This window comes from Silurus meridionalis, chromosome 20 (assembly GCF_014805685.1).
Source record: "Silurus meridionalis isolate SWU-2019-XX chromosome 20, ASM1480568v1, whole genome shotgun sequence".
Classification (NCBI taxonomy): Eukaryota; Metazoa; Chordata; class Actinopteri; order Siluriformes; family Siluridae; genus Silurus; species Silurus meridionalis.
In genome coordinates this window covers 11,146,861-11,163,035 of record NC_060903.1, presented here as the reverse complement: position 1 = coordinate 11,163,035, position 16,175 = coordinate 11,146,861, and the positions used below count along the sequence as shown (strand labels likewise).

The following is a 16,175-nucleotide window of genomic DNA, read 5'->3' as shown; positions in this document are numbered from 1 at the left end:
TCAATAGCTCCTAGTTTTATAACCACAAATGACTGTATAAGACTGTAGAAAGAACATTACTTATCTTACATTCCAGTGCTCATGTTAGTTCTCACTCTCCAGTGTTCTGTATTGTTTATAAATACACACCATTCACCTGAACTGTTGATTTCTGTAAAGCTGCTTTGAGACAATGTCTGTTGTGAAAAGTGCTATAGAAATAAATTTGACTGTAGGAATGTGTGTGACAAAAATTCTTTTAATTGGATTTGAATTTAACGTTTATTTGTTGTGTTTTAATGCTTAGTTTTTCTTGTTAGCTATTTTGCACATTGCCTTTTGCACTTTGTTCAGCACCTAGGATCTACCTGGTAGTTGTTATGTTCCTATATAAATAAAGTTTGAATTGTTTTGGACAAACAGATCAAATATTTGTAACATTGATTCTATTATAGATCATTCTGTGATCTAAATATTTTCAATTAATTAAAACCAGTTATAATTACTCCTAGATATTGCCCTTTTGCCAGCCAAGAGCAACGATTCTAATGATCAAATCTTTACTCAAAGAAAGAGAATTGTACTCAAAGCACCAAAACTGCTTTAATACAATATGTATGGTCCTGTCAAGCAGACAAAAAGATTTGCACTTAAATAATGGCAATTTACCAGTTGTACCTGAATATAATTAAATATAATTATTAAATTATGCATTTAAATAATGTTTGACAAATGACAAAAAACCCCCCAAAGTCGTTTTGATTGTTTATTTTAATAAATAAGTAAAAGATTCTTAAGCGTGAATATGTTGCAGAAATTTGACACACAGTCAGAGACGTGGTTTTAAGATTGAACAGGAAAATAAAAATTTGAAATAATTCTCATGAAAATCTTTAACAATTATTGCAAAATATTAGGCTTGGGGAAAAAAACGATATTCAGACAGCAGGTTATAAAATAAAGTTCAATACATAGTAAACAAGTCTATTTCGGGTAACAGACTTGGCATAATGAAAAAATCTTTTTGCACAAAACAGTTTTTGGTTTTTATGATTATATATTTAAAAATAAAATACAAACCTGAGCATCAAGTTTTGAAAATGTATACTATTTTAAACAATTTGTTGTTTGATTGCTAGACAACTGTTTGAATAAACTTTTTGAACTGTTATTCATGTCCCTGAGATGCACCCACATTAAGATCAGAGTTTGGAATCCTGGCCAAAATGATATAATGGTAATGCATTCAAATCTACCCATAATGCAATTTCATAATTAAGGATTTTACAGTGTTAATGATATACTGGATATTTTCTTCTTTAGAGCCATAGAATCACCACCCTCGCATATGAACAGAAGTTTAAAATGATTGGCAAAACAATGTCCTTTTAATACATGAATATATAAACCTAATGAGCGCATCTCAGAAAGAGATTCCATACAAAGAAAGAATAATTAAAATACTTAAATACCACAGTCTCCAAAAATAAAAACATTATATTAAAAAAACAGCACTACATGCAGGATACACAAGACATACTCCAGTGCACTTTTTTTTTGTGGTTCAGCTTCCAGTACAGCTGAATCATCAGGTGTGTATGGAAAAGGGGGAAAGAAAACCACGCTAGTTTGGGGTACACAATGACTGAATTGGGAACAAAGCAACATACACTTCCAAACCAGTGGCCAGCTACATGCTACACTAGTGATTGAAAATTTTCTTGCCCCTATATATGAATATATAAAGAGAGAGAGAGAGAGAGAGAGAGAGAGAGAGAGAGAGAGAAAGAGAGAGAGAGAGAGACGGAATAAAATGTGAAAACGGGTCAAATCCAGGATATGAACAAGAAACCACTACAACAGAATACAATTACTCTATTCAAAATAAACAACTTGCATGTTAAAGTCCAAAACCAGTCATGTGACAACAAATATTTAGACAAAAAATAACAGCACATACAAATATGAAGATTATAATGCAGGGTGTGGAGAGATGCAGCTACCAAATTGTGTCTTAAAAATGAAATTGAACAACAAACATATTTGCACACAGTGTTTGAGATGGACCATCTGCCTCTTACTTTCCCTCATATTTAGGATTGACCACTGTAGTCACAGCACTCTTATAGATAGGATTCTCACCCTGAGAAGAGAAAAAAAATAAAGGTCAGAAAAATTTTAATGATGCAGAATTATGCTTTCAGGATACTTTACAGCACACTATAAATCAACACGCTAAGCAAAGTAAACTTTTTACTTGTAAATCAATTTAAAATACTATCAGAAAATGTATCTAGAACATACAAAATTAATATCTCACTTGTGGTGTAAAACATGCAAATTATGTTATTTGTAAAATGGAGAACAAGTTATTATATTGATATGGCCAAAAGTATGCAAATACAGACCTGGAACTCTGGGAGTCCCAGAGGATTAAATGAATTGCAAGGTTAATCTAAAATCTAGATAGGATTTAAAATTATGGCAAAAAAAATAAAAAATAAAAAACCAGAGACAAGTACTGTGCAAAACGTAAAGGTCTTTAGATATCCAAGAAAAATAAGCACATGCTTTGACCTTCAGATAAAACTATACACTGCAGTGTACAATTGAGTAGTAAGGAGCCTTCAATTTAATCTACAAGGCATTAGATTTAAAGATTTTGTCACAGTACAGACAACCATTTTTTAGTCATGTGAACTGCAAAAAATAAATCGTGTCTTTACAGGGGTGCAAACAGGGGTGTCAAACTCAATTGCACAGGGGGCCAAAATTCAAAGCACACTTTAGTTTGCGGGCTGAAAGGGATAAACAGTTATTGAACACACTAAAACTAATTTTTCTTTTTTTTTACATAGAGTGCCATGGTGCAAGATCAGATCAGATCAGAACAGATCAGAGAAAAATGACCAGTTGAGCTTGGAAGTATATAGTAACTCAGACAAGCATTCCTTTTTTTAACTATGTGGTTGATTGGTTGTGACAGCAGAAGATGACATTAAGTTCTCCAGTGGAGATTGCTGTGAATAAAAACAGTCTAGGAACTACTCACACTAGCCCTGCGAACATTAACTTGCATGATTTTTGCTGCTGCCACATGATTAACCAAAGAGATGACTGGATTAATAAGTGTTCCCAATAAATTGTATGATTATTATTGTATGCAATATGCAGTGTGTTCTTGACTTACTCCTGTGTGTGTGGTATTGGGGACATCAGGCTTTCAATGTGTATTATATCATAGTAACATTTGTCTATCGGCTGTAAAGAATAAGGTCAAAGTACAAAAAAAACAGGCATTTTCATCCTGTTAATCTGGAGCGCATGTTCTTGATAAGTGTTAGTAAAGAGTAAAGAGTCTGAGAAAAGAGAGTACAAACTCTGGCCTTTTTGTATCCACAAATTTGAGTGTGGAACTGATTAATTGGACTCCTATAAATGGTATTATCTTACTGAAGGACAGAAAAGAAAGAGACAAAAAAAAAAAAACCGTGTAAAAGCGGCATAGGGGAAAAATTTAAGCAAATTAAAAATAGTGAAAAATAAATAATGAGCCTATAAACTTACTGTAAACTTTTTTAAAGCCACCTATACAAATACATATTTATCCAATGAATTATGTCATCTTTCACTTATTACAGTAGCGAGGTCATAAAATATGCTAGCAGCTACAAAACAATTAGAAGAACACGGAATCTATTTTTTTTCTAGGAAGGTAGAAAATATATATAAAATGCATACTAACCGTATCCCACTTGGCATTCATCTTCTCTTTCTCAAACTTTGCAAACTCTCTGCGGTCATGAATAATCATGAGCAACTTCCAGATGAAAAGCAGGGCCAAACCAATCAGAACAATGCCTGCAACTAAACCTGCTACAATTGGAATAATGTCAGGACCAGTGGGGCATTCTGGAAACACAAATTAAGCCATTAGTCATGTATTAATTATTTGAAATATTGTTCATAAGAAAACAATAGTTAGTTAAATGGACACAAAGCTTGTATAAGACAAACAGTGACAAATTCAATTATATCCTGCCACAGTACATTCCACTATGAAAGTACTGGAACAGCACAGCAAATTCTTTGGTTATTTTCTATACACTAAAGACATTTGGTTTTGAGAAAAGAGGAATATTAGACAGGCTGCTATTTAAAGGTAACATTTTCTGATGTCTAAATTTAAATGTTCTCAGAACTCAGAACATAGCATGAGTTAGTACCTTTTTGACAGGTTAAATCTCCTTCAAATTATATAGTTACTCATAAGAACTCTTAAGCAGCATGAGAAAGCATCTTATCATGCACAATATATAAAAACCTTTGGATTCAATCTTGAGTGTTAGTGTTAAAACATTAGTTCAAACTAATTATGCTAACTAATATTCGCTAACTACTTTCACTGACCAAAGGCCAAGAGAAATAAAAAAACATTGGTTCATTTGCTGGATTTTTGCGTTTGCAGAATTAGTGGAGAAGTATGATGGACATGAAAATTGGATGTGTGTGTGTGTGTCAGCTTTACAGAATCTAGGAATTATAGAAAATGAAAAATAAAATATATATAGAATATAAACTGGTGAAAAATACAAAAAATATTAACTTTTGTTCAGAATGGTAGAGTCTACTTTCCATAATAATCTGCTCTTAATTTGATTCGTCAGCATAGGAGTGTGAGATGCGGCAATAAAATTGTGTAAATGATTTTTTCCCCATGTAAAAAAAGATTATGTGAATATAAACAAAGATACTACAACTGAACTTCACCCTTCCATTTCTGCCTGCATACAAACAATAAAAAAGTTCTAATCCTTCAGTGCAAAAAGCAATATCACACTTTGTGGACTAAAAAAACCTTTTTTTTTTCTAATCCACATAATAGGTTTTACTGCAAGCACCAGAGAAAAAATAAATAAATAAATAAATCTCCAAAAATTACATAATTGTTAGATTTTTTTAACGATGTTTTAATGATCATACTCATCTATATCAAATCCAACAGCTTTCACGATTTATGTCACAGAGAAAATTTGCCAAATCAGACTGTCAATAGGTCAAAAAAATTAGGTATGTGAAATTCACTGGTTCTTGGAAAGAAGATAAATTTAATAATTACATTTGAAGTATTGAACTATTAAAACAACGCAAGTTAAAGCTTTTTTTAACAGGGAAGAGCTGCAACTCATTAAATTTAGGATTTCTTTATTTAATTTAATCTGTACTCAATATTTGCAATATTTGCCACTTTTTAATTTATTTACTTTTTAAATTTATTTAATAATATATTCCTATTTTTCATGTTCGAATAATGGACAGTCGTCAAAAGCATTTCTCTGCATGTGGTACTCTGTATGAATGTGTATGTGTAGATATATGCCAACTTACACTGTATAATTGCTGTACTGGATTATAGAAATAGGATAAAAATTAGATCCTGTTCCACTTACCCAACTTCTCAACCACATAGACCTCAGCACTGTCATTCTTCGTGGCATAAGTAAAAAAGAACCAGCAGTCATTGGCATCACGCTCTTTGCAGTGGCTGAGGTATGGCTGGCTGTTCGGCTGAGGAAGGTCTTCCTTTTCCTTTACCATTATTAGTTTAAAGTGACTGCATTTCTGGCTACATTTCTCTTCACTGATCTCTCCATTTTTAAATGCACGGCACTGAACACAAGGTCTGTATAGAGGACAGGGTGACAAGATAACGGCAGATGCAAGATCAAAATCTAACTGTTCAACATATGATATAAAGTTGTAAGGTGTTGAATAATTTGATAATATACAACATTCATGCATGATGGTTTGGTATTCTACACTCACTTGTGCTCTGTGCAGACTCCAGGACAGGTGGGGCATATCTCACAGGTGGGACCCTGAAACTTTGGGTCAGTGCATTTACACGCTCCACAGTCACAGGTGCCACGACCATTACAGATCTGCCCATTATTGGCCACACATGGCTGCTTGTCTAGAGGACAGTCACATGCACTCCCTGTGTAGTTTGCATCACACACACACACTCTGCATGCACACTGACCATGACCTAAAATAAGAAAAAACATTTAAAAGTAAACTTGATATTGCACTGTAACAGTGGAAAATGATTCACAAACTTGATGGTCTGAGGTGAAGGTCAAGAATGATACAGAAAAAAAAATGCACACATCAACGGTTATGGGCAACCTAGTGTAAACAAGTAAAAAAAAAAGCAACAGTAAGCAATGCAAAAGGAGGAGGATAAAACATTGGTTTTGATTGTGAAATTTGTTAATGTGCTGCATGTTTATTCTGCTGGTTTTACTGCAATTCTAGTCATCAAATTTTTCACGTTTTATATATATATATATATATATATATATATATATATATATATATATATATATATATATATATATATATATATATTTTTTTTTTTTACATTAACTGCACTATGAAAAAAATGGCTATTGTAATTATAGGGTTATCACATTAGATACTGCCCGTGGAGGAGTGACTCCTTCCAACTGTACTGTGATTGTAGATGTTTGATTTTTAGGAAGACTGCAGCAGGAGCAAGGAATGCATTCACAACATCAAATTTAGCCCACTGAACAACAACAACAAAAAAAAGGCACTTTCAACAATGGGCATCAAATTGAGTATAAATGCTAATAAAAGATAAACCAAACAACAAACAAACAAACAAACAAACAAATATATATATTGTGCTTGAAATTTCTTTATGCACATGATGTGCGTTAATAAATGAGTGTGCATGCACGTGTTTTTCGAGGTTTTTTTTACACAACAGCGTTGCCGCGATTTGTTTGATGAAGGCATGCTATAAAAATACATACAGTACATGTTTATCTGTCAGGAATCCACCTGCCTCGCCCCCTTCGGCCCCCTTCGGTGTGGCAGGTGCTTTCTCGGCCGCTTTCTCTGGAGCTCCCAGCTTTAATCGCGCACATATGGTGCTCGTTTAGCATCATCACCAGCTCCTATTTAAACTTCCACACTCTCACCGTCCGTTATTGTTGGTATATGTTGGTTCACGGCGGTCGTTGTTATCGCGCATGCGTATCCCGGTACGTGTCTTCCCACCGGCACTCTCTCAACGGCTTCTCTTTTCTTCCCAAAGCCGCGCCGCGCCCCTACTAACACTAGCACTAACTAACAGCAGAGATTAGTATACACCAGTATACAATACAACACCTGTAGCTGCTGTAAGCCTTCATTTTCCCGCCACTTCCGCGAGTTCTGGCAAATTTTTCCCCCCTTGTGCTCGAGATATCAGGGTTCGGCGACATAAAAAAGTCCACATAACCGATAAAAAATGCTTAGAAAAAGCAAGAATTTGGCGGTTCCACTTCAAAAACGTCGACTTAATAGGGTTGTCGAGGTAACCGAGGGCGAGATAACCTGGTTCCACTGTATGTATGTATATATATATATATATATATATATATATATATATATATATATATATATATATATATATATATGTTTAGTTTATCTTTTATTAGCATTTATACTTAATTTGATCTGGTGCATATATATATATATATATATATATATATATATATATATATATATATATATATATATATATATATATATATATATATATATATATATATATATATATATATATATACACACACACACACACACACACACACACACACACACACACACATACATATATACATATATATACATATATACATATATATACATATATATATATATATATATATATATATATATATATATATATATATATATATGCCGGATTTATACATGTAAAAGATTTGTAAACACTGGTATTCTTTATCTGGTATTCATTATTAAAAGAATATTGTGATTGTGATTACCATGGGAGGCCAAACCATTATAAAACTGTTCAAAAAACAGCCATAATCCACAAATAAATAGCTTTTTGACATCAACTTCGATTACAAAGTCCTTTGTAATATTACAGTGGAACCTCAGGTTACGAACGCCCCGGCATACGTATAATTCAGGTTACAAATCGCAGTTCATCAAAATTTTTGCCCCTGGTTACGAACAATATATCGGGAGATGAACGTCACGCACCAAAAAAAAAAAATCACAGGCAAGTTGGTTGTTTTTGCTCTATCCATGCAGCTCGTCACATCAGTTAGCGTCCTGTGTCCCTAGCGAGAGTATCGTGTTACTTATCCGCTTGAACTTTTCCCGGCAGCAGCGTAACAACTCGTTAGTTGATGCTCGTGGAATGATGAGATAGACAACATTAGCCGATGCATAACCACTTTACTTGTTTTTATGAAGATAGATTAGCAGGGTTACAGTCTTTTCCGAAGTACAATACCCATAATGAATTTCACTCTGGACTTCAATACCAACTGATAGTAGCCTTAAAGAAACAGCTCTCATTTTCCCTCTAATGCAACAATTGTCTCAGCGTTCGTGTTAATAACACTGTCTTTAATATTCTATAATATAATATATAATAATATATAAATAATATAATATAATAAGATTCTCCTTCAAACAATAACTCTCCTCCTCCCCTTCTCTGACGTCGTCTCCTGCAGCGAGTCTTCTCAAAGGGAAAGTACCCGGTAAAGATGTTTTCCTCTTTTGTATGTTTTTATGTGGTATGATTTTAATATAACATATTAAAAGTAAATAATATTAGTGAATATTGGCTTTATTTTTATTTAAATAATATTTTTGGTTGTCCAGAACGAATTACCGAAGTTTCTGTTCATTATTATGGGGAAATTTGTATCGGGATACGAACTTTTCAGGTTACGAATAAAGTACCGGAACGAATTAAATTCGTAACCCGAGGTTCCCACTGTATATATAATGCCTTTTAGTCTTATTTCAGAGTACCAAAATGCCAAATGCTCTTTGCGTTTAACAGTAAATAATTAGTGTAATTAAATACAATATAAAATGGGCAAAGAACAATTTCATTAACTTGAATAATACAATAAAAATGTGGAATACATTATAGAATTAGCATGCATTATCACCTCCACATAGTTTGTTGTTGGATCGGTCGCAGTTAAAGTTGTCACATTCGCAGTATTTCCCTTCATACCGCTCCTCTGGGTTGTCTCGCTTTTTGCATTCACATGTACCACAGATACAATCTCCATTGTTGCTACAGATATCTGTTCCATTGTCCATGCGGCAATTTGCATCCAGATCTTCTGCCCGGACATCATCTTTGCTACATTCACAAACCCTTCCAATACGTCCCTCATTGCACCTGACAAATCACAAGAAAACATCTTCACTTGTACTATACAACTGTTTAAAAGGTAACAACATTTTAAATGACCCATCAGAATGATAATCTAAGTGCAAGAACAAAATCTAATGTGAAACATATCAGACAGATGCCGAATTGAGCTGTGCAAAAAAGGCAGAGGGGTAAACGTAAACGTGTTACAGGACATGATACCGTGATTGATGCCGATTTTGGGGTTTCAACAACAATAGACTTTAATTGTGTCACTCTCAACTACATTACCAGCATTCCCCTAACATTTGTCAAATGTGAGAGAGAGAACTCTCAGTTAAACAAATGTAAAGAGTGTAAACACATCACCTGCTTTGCCCCCACTGAGAACATCTGACCACAACCAAGTTCTCTTGTCACCCACAAACAGGTCTGTTATCTTAAGGCAGACTGTGATAAAGAAGAATGTAAGATGGTCATAGGAGGAAGCTTTGCAAAATTTGCTTTGAGACCACAAACTGGGAAGTGTAACATGGACCAGCTAGGGAAAATACTAATATTAATATCATGACTGACTACATAACTGGCATCAACTTCTGCATGGATACTATAGTTCGTTAGAAGAATCTGCTGTTTTCCTAATAACAAACCCTGGATTGCCAATGTCCTGAACAAAAAGAAGCAGGCTTTCAAACAAAAGTACAAAGTAAAGCTTGAGTTTAGGCTTCGAAAAGACCAATGCTAAGGGGGACAGACAAGGAAGTCCCAACAATCTGAATTTGTTCTTCAATAGGTTCAGCACAACCCCTCCAGCACCAGAGTGGAAAACATCCTGCTTGGTTCCTGTATCTTAGATCATGGTTTAGCACTATTATGAATCCCAGGGCCAGTTCTAAACATTTGGAGGCCCTAGGCAAAATGTGTATATCCCCTCAGCCTACTTCCCGCAACCTTTCAAAAGAAATAAAAAGCACTTGAAACAAAGATAATCAATACTTTTATGTATTTACTAAAATGTGCATATTAAACTAAGTTCAACACACAAAAAAAAAAAAAAAAGAAAAGAAAAATATGCATTGCACCGGCCCTGATGAATCCCCCACAGTTTTCCTACAAGCACAGGGAGGCTGGGATGATGCAGTCATACATCTACTGTAAAAGGCCATCTGGATTAAAGCAGCACAGAATCTTTGATTAAAAAAAACTTACTTTCAGCTTCTCCCATTGTGGGTCGCCACAGCGGGTCATTTGCATGTTTGATTTGGCACGTTTTTACGCTGGGTGCCCTTCCTAATGCAACCCTCCCCATTTAACCGGGCTTGGGACCGGCACTAAGGCTTGTGCAACCCTAATGGCTGGGGTTGGTTCCCTGACCGGGGATCGAACACGGGCCGCAGTGGTGAGCGTGCCGCATCCTAACCACTAGACTACCTTGATTTGATTGACAATCAACAGCATTGCCTCACTAAATTACTAAACAGCAGAGCTCTATTAGCAGAAGACTCATTCAGCTCAGCTGTGGATAGTAGGGCTGGGTATCGGCAAGAATCTGGTGATGCGACACATATCATGATAAAGGGGTTGTGACACTATGTTGCAATACATTGTGATATTGTAAGAAAAATGATCTATTTGGGTACTTCTAACATTAGAAACAGGATATTTTTAAGGAAAGCAGTCATTAAGAACACTTCCATAGGAACCGTAGCAAAAAATATAGATTTAACCAGAACACCAGTGAGATCTGCATTTGCATTAATTACATCTAGCATTACACTGATAACTTGGACTCCTTAAATCTTACCATTATTCCAGTATAACCAGTATTGAGGCAGGATTAGACCTCAGTTTGGAATGCAATACAATTAGTATAATTTTACCCAACATGTAATTTTTTTTTAATTAGAATTTTTTGCACAGTCATTAAAAACACACAATATGAAATTGGATTGATGATTAGACTGGTACTAGAGGCATGATCTGAGCACTAACAAGTGTTTTACATCTAAAAGCTACAATTCTAAGGAGGCAAGAACAGAGTATGAAAGACTACAATTTATTCTATAAAAGTAGAGAATGCAGTCAGGCAAGACAAGACAGGCATGTCCTGTACTCTCGCAAGTGTAGTACTTGTGTCTAAATTCTGTTCTTTAAATCACAAATTAAGCCTTGTTTTTAAATGCCATTTTAATGTGTTTTGTGATAAACTAGCCTTGCAGTCCAGTGCAGTTCAATAGGTTCAGTGAGTGTGAACAGCATTCCATGACAGAACAGTTCAACTGACTTCTCCAAATAACACAAAGCATTGAAGTTGTTCATTGGGTCATAGTTTTCTTTTATGGTGAAACTGGCTCCAATTAGCTGCAGTCCAGATTAATTTTGCAACGTGTATATAAGTAGTGAGACATTGAATAAGAGTAATGTTAATTCAGCATTCCATTCTCCCAGTCTCCAAATGTCTATGCTCCAGAACAACCCCAAAACATTAAGCTTCCACATTTGTGTTTTGACAGCCCAGAATACCCAGATACTACCCAACCAACCAAATGTTTGCTAAGATTTGTTGATGGTGGCACAGCCTTATACTCAATTTCCTTACAACAAGCTTGCCAGTTCTGTACTATATAGTAATGGATTTATAGAAATTAGTACTTAAAATAACAATCATGTATTATACTTAAAATTCTATCCAGATCTCTGCTTTGTGACAATGCCTGTTATAAGCACTATGCAAAAAGAATCTGCAACTAGATTTACTCAGCACTTCTAGGCAAGCAGAATGTGCTGCAAGTAGCAATACTGTATCTGCTCCTTATATTATTCCAAAGAAAAGAGCAATCTGGGAGGTCATAAAATGTTCAAGAGATGAGATATCCAATGCAACTATTTATAAGACTTTTGGTTTGAGTATTGAGGGTCAACAGGAAGCGCTAAATGCAAATAAAGCAACACTGCTTTTTGCAAGCATAGAATTCTGATGCTAAAACATGCAAGTCATGAACACTGGATGAAACATGTTAGATGAAATTGATGGTAAACAAACTAGGGCTGTCAAAGTGATTTTGTGCTAACACATTAGTTTTAACAGCACAAATTTTATTAACGTCAGATTAATGCAGCGTGCATTTGTGTTTGACAAATTTTTTATTAAAAATATAAATACATAAAGGTGGTGAAATTAAAACCTTCAACGCAGCATTTATTCATGACGTCCTAATTGAAAACACTAATTTTCACCAATTAAAAAAATGTTGATTAGAGTATTAAAAACCTGAAAAGTATTAGTTTAAGGTACATTCAGCGCAGACAAAAATGTGCGCTTAAATTGCGATTAGTCATGAGTTAACTCATGACAATCATGCTATTAATCACAATCAATTTTTTTTAATCAAACAGCCCTAAAATTAACAAAAAAAAGCTATGCTTTTGAACTAGTATTTAAGAAATGTGCTCACATTTGTCAACAGATTACTTGAGTTAAATCTCAAAATACAAGCCATTAAATTAATGTCTTTGAAAATCGTACTGATTTATTAACCAACAACAAAAATTATTTAATCAAGTTAAATAATTAAAATTATGTTATTAGTTCATCACTAATAAAAGTAATATACATTTATTGTGGCAAATGTGTGATTTTTTTCCAGATTAAAGAACATCCATTTTAATAAAAATATCAGTTATTTAAAAAAATAATTTTCTGGAAATAAACAGATAAACACACTCCATTATGTACTTGAGAGGGCTCTTACCTGCATGCTCCACACTCAAGGGTCCCATTGCCAAAGTGACATTTTAAACTGTTTGGAGTTCCATTTTTTGAACATTCACACTCACAGATGAACTTCAGATCAATCACTACCTCCTCATTGAAGCCCAACGGCTTAATCTTAATAACCTCTGTACCATGTGATGGGCAGCCCTTTGTGGTGATAGTAATGTCAAAGGTCACCTGCATGATGAATAGGAACATTGGTGAATTTAATTTTCCTATAACGCTTTCATTAGATGATTCCATTCCATTCTAGAGAACATTTGTTTAAACACATTAGCATCTCTGACTGGCATGCTTTATGTTCACCTCGTAACATTATAGTTATTCTTACCTCATCACCAATGGAGATGTTTGAGCATTTCCTTCCATTGTCTCCTGTTTCACTCAGACCGTTCTTACAGTGGGATATGTAAGAGATGGATACTCCCTCAGGTAGCTTACTGTTCTCCAAAATGACCTCAGATGACAGAGACTAAGCCACAGATTTATAAATGATTACAGAAAAGAAGGTAATGAGATTAAACAATGCAGTTACATCAAACAGATGGACATAAAAAAACCCTTTAAATTTGCAAAATTTAATGGTTGAAAACATTAACCATTAAAAAACACTAACCATCTTCCTGACAGTGTTCGGGGCTCAGACACACTCTCCCAGTTTAAGTGCAGATTAAAAACTTATCTTTTTAGCTAAGCCTACACATAACATACGTCACATATCATAAACTTGTTTTCCAGTACATCTGATGCACATTATCAACTTGTGCTGTTGTGTATATCATGAACAGCAACTACGCTAATTTCTCGGATTTCTGCTTCTCTTTCTCTCCCCATCCCGAGGTTTGGAAAGCTGCTTTGAGACAATGTCTGTTGCGAAAAGCACTATAGAAATAAACTTGACTTTACAACACTCAACACAGCAATTAGGGTTGCACAAGCCAGAGCACTCTTAGTGCCAGTCCAAGCCCAGACAAATGGGGAGGGTTGCGTTAGGAAGGGCATCCAGTGTAAAAGGTGCCAAATCCACAATTATTTTTAAACCATTTTACTGAAGGACCTGCACTGTAGCTTTATGCAGCCAATATAATAATGAAACAGGGTTTGGCTAGGTAAATTAGATCCAGTGAAGTATTTTAGTTATACATTAGACCACTAAAGATGAATAGCAAGAGAAACCAAAAAATGCCTGGTACAATACTCAGATTATAAAGAAAAAAAATATTAGATTGTTTTACTTACATTGTAGGCATCAATGATTAGTTTGATCACATTACTGGAGTTTGCAGACAATGTTCCCACAGCTGACTTTGGAATTAGATTTTTAAGCTCCTAAAAATAAATGAATCTTCTTACAAATGTTTTTTATTTAGTTTGGAAAACATTCACTTATCAGGGTTTCTGCAGGTTTCAGAAAGTGAAATATAAGGCTTAAGACTTTAAGACAATTAAGAATAAAATTAAAGACCTCTCTCACGACATCAAAAACACACACACACAAAATGTTAGCAACAGGCCTTTAACTTAACCAAGTCTTACATTAATTTTAACAATTTTAACATTAAACTTCTGCATACCTGAAAAATAAAATCCATTTTATTTTGAGGTACAATCCAAGAGAGAAAAGTAAAAGAAGGAAACTAAAACAAGAACTTTCTAAAATGCTGTGTAGCATTTCAATGTGCATTAGAAGTAGCATTACATGGACCTAGAAGAGCAAATTTAAGAGTTTTTAGAGCCTAAAATATAGATTCAGAAACCCCATGGAATACGCGCTTACTTTCATTATTTCATGTTATTAATCATCATTACCTTATAAACTGGCTGGAACTCCTCAGTCACCGCAAAAATAGTCTGAATATTGTTGTCGCTCAGTTTCTGTACAAGGTGTGCAATTGAAGGATAGTCCTATAACAAAGAAAATCTTCAGTATTTCTCTGTGTGAATATTTGTATATTTCTATGATGTGAGATGCAGCAAAAATTACATAGTAATGGCTCATTGTGTATATATTATCATTCAGGTGGCATTTTCCGTCATTGGGAAGCACGATACCACCCAGTTTACCATCTCCCGCAAAGTGAAATCCAGCATCAGTGGAAAACACTAGTAGTCGAGTGACATTCCTCCAACCAATTTGTTCCTATAATTTCCAAACAAGAAAAAAGCTCTTCTTAATCATTTTATATTTACATGTATATGATCTTGTGCAGTTAAAAAAATCTATTGATGTAATGTGCAGTAATGCAGTGTATGCCCTATCACAGTGAGATAATGAGCTTGAATCCTGATGATGCCACTGTCATCTTGCAAAATAGGACCACTTAAATTCTCTTTTAATCAAAGCAACCTTGCTAACAAACTCACCCCACAGACGGCGACTTGCATGATGGCATCAAAGCCTCCCTCAGGTGAGTCGAGGTTTCCAGAAATTTGTTGCCGGCTAACAAGACTGTTAAATTCATGGCCATCTTTAGTCAGATTTAGAACATTTTTATAGCTAAAAGGGCTTGTGCAGTTCTGATCAGAAGTGCAGGGATTCAGCAGCTTAGCAGGGGTTGTACTGATGTAGGGCATCACAGTTTTTTCCACAAATGAACCAAAACCTAGAAAAACAAGACAGCAGAATATATGTTCTATAGTTCTGTGATCTTAATAAACTCAAGTCAACAGCAAAGGAAATACAAACTTAAGTATTTAACATGAACCATTATAGATGGCATTGGTTTTTACTGCTTTTAGATTATATGAAAATCCATACCAATCCTAAAATCAGATGTAACTGACTGCATTTGATGCATCAGGTCTGTTCCCAAATTCTTCACATTCTCCAAATCATCTTTCATGGAGTAACTCAAGTCCATCAGGTAATACAGGTCAATGGGATAATCTTCAGCTCTTTTAAACTTCAGGGAAAATTTTTGAGGTTCACCTGTAATAAACAATACTGTGTCCACACCAAAACAAATCTATACACATTCAAATGGGCAGCACTTTCTATTCACACGGACAATTTCTGACCTTTAGTTATGTTCATATAAAAAAAAGAGAAAAATAAATAAATAAATAAAAGTGTGATATCTGTGCCAGTGAATTGGTGTTGGAACCAGATGGGCTGGTTTGAGTATTTCACAAACCACTAATGAAACATTTTTTTGGTTTTGTGCTACTGCTGCACAATTGCCAAATTAGTTAGCT

The 16,175-nt window shown here is 34.6% G+C and overlaps 1 protein-coding gene across 1 annotated transcript in view; it reads right to left on the bottom strand.

The window, feature by feature from the left end:
* Positions 1–732: 732 nt before the first annotated feature.
* Positions 733–16,175, bottom strand: part of LOC124402706 (integrin beta-1-like) — a 63,642-nt gene continuing 48,199 nt past the window's right edge. The window contains exons 5-16 of the mRNA XM_046875872.1: positions 15,739–15,909; positions 15,345–15,583; positions 14,965–15,120; positions 14,790–14,885; positions 14,220–14,309; positions 13,312–13,452; positions 12,958–13,157; positions 8,994–9,232; positions 5,806–6,028; positions 5,430–5,662; positions 3,725–3,891; positions 733–2,122 (exon numbers count right to left, since the gene is read on the bottom strand). Of these exons, the coding sequence (XP_046731828.1) occupies positions 2,057–2,122; positions 3,725–3,891; positions 5,430–5,662; positions 5,806–6,028; positions 8,994–9,232; positions 12,958–13,157; positions 13,312–13,452; positions 14,220–14,309; positions 14,790–14,885; positions 14,965–15,120; positions 15,345–15,583; positions 15,739–15,909 (2,021 nt within the window). The 3' untranslated portion in view covers positions 733–2,056. The remainder of the gene's footprint in view (positions 2,123–3,724; positions 3,892–5,429; positions 5,663–5,805; positions 6,029–8,993; positions 9,233–12,957; positions 13,158–13,311; positions 13,453–14,219; positions 14,310–14,789; positions 14,886–14,964; positions 15,121–15,344; positions 15,584–15,738; positions 15,910–16,175) is intronic.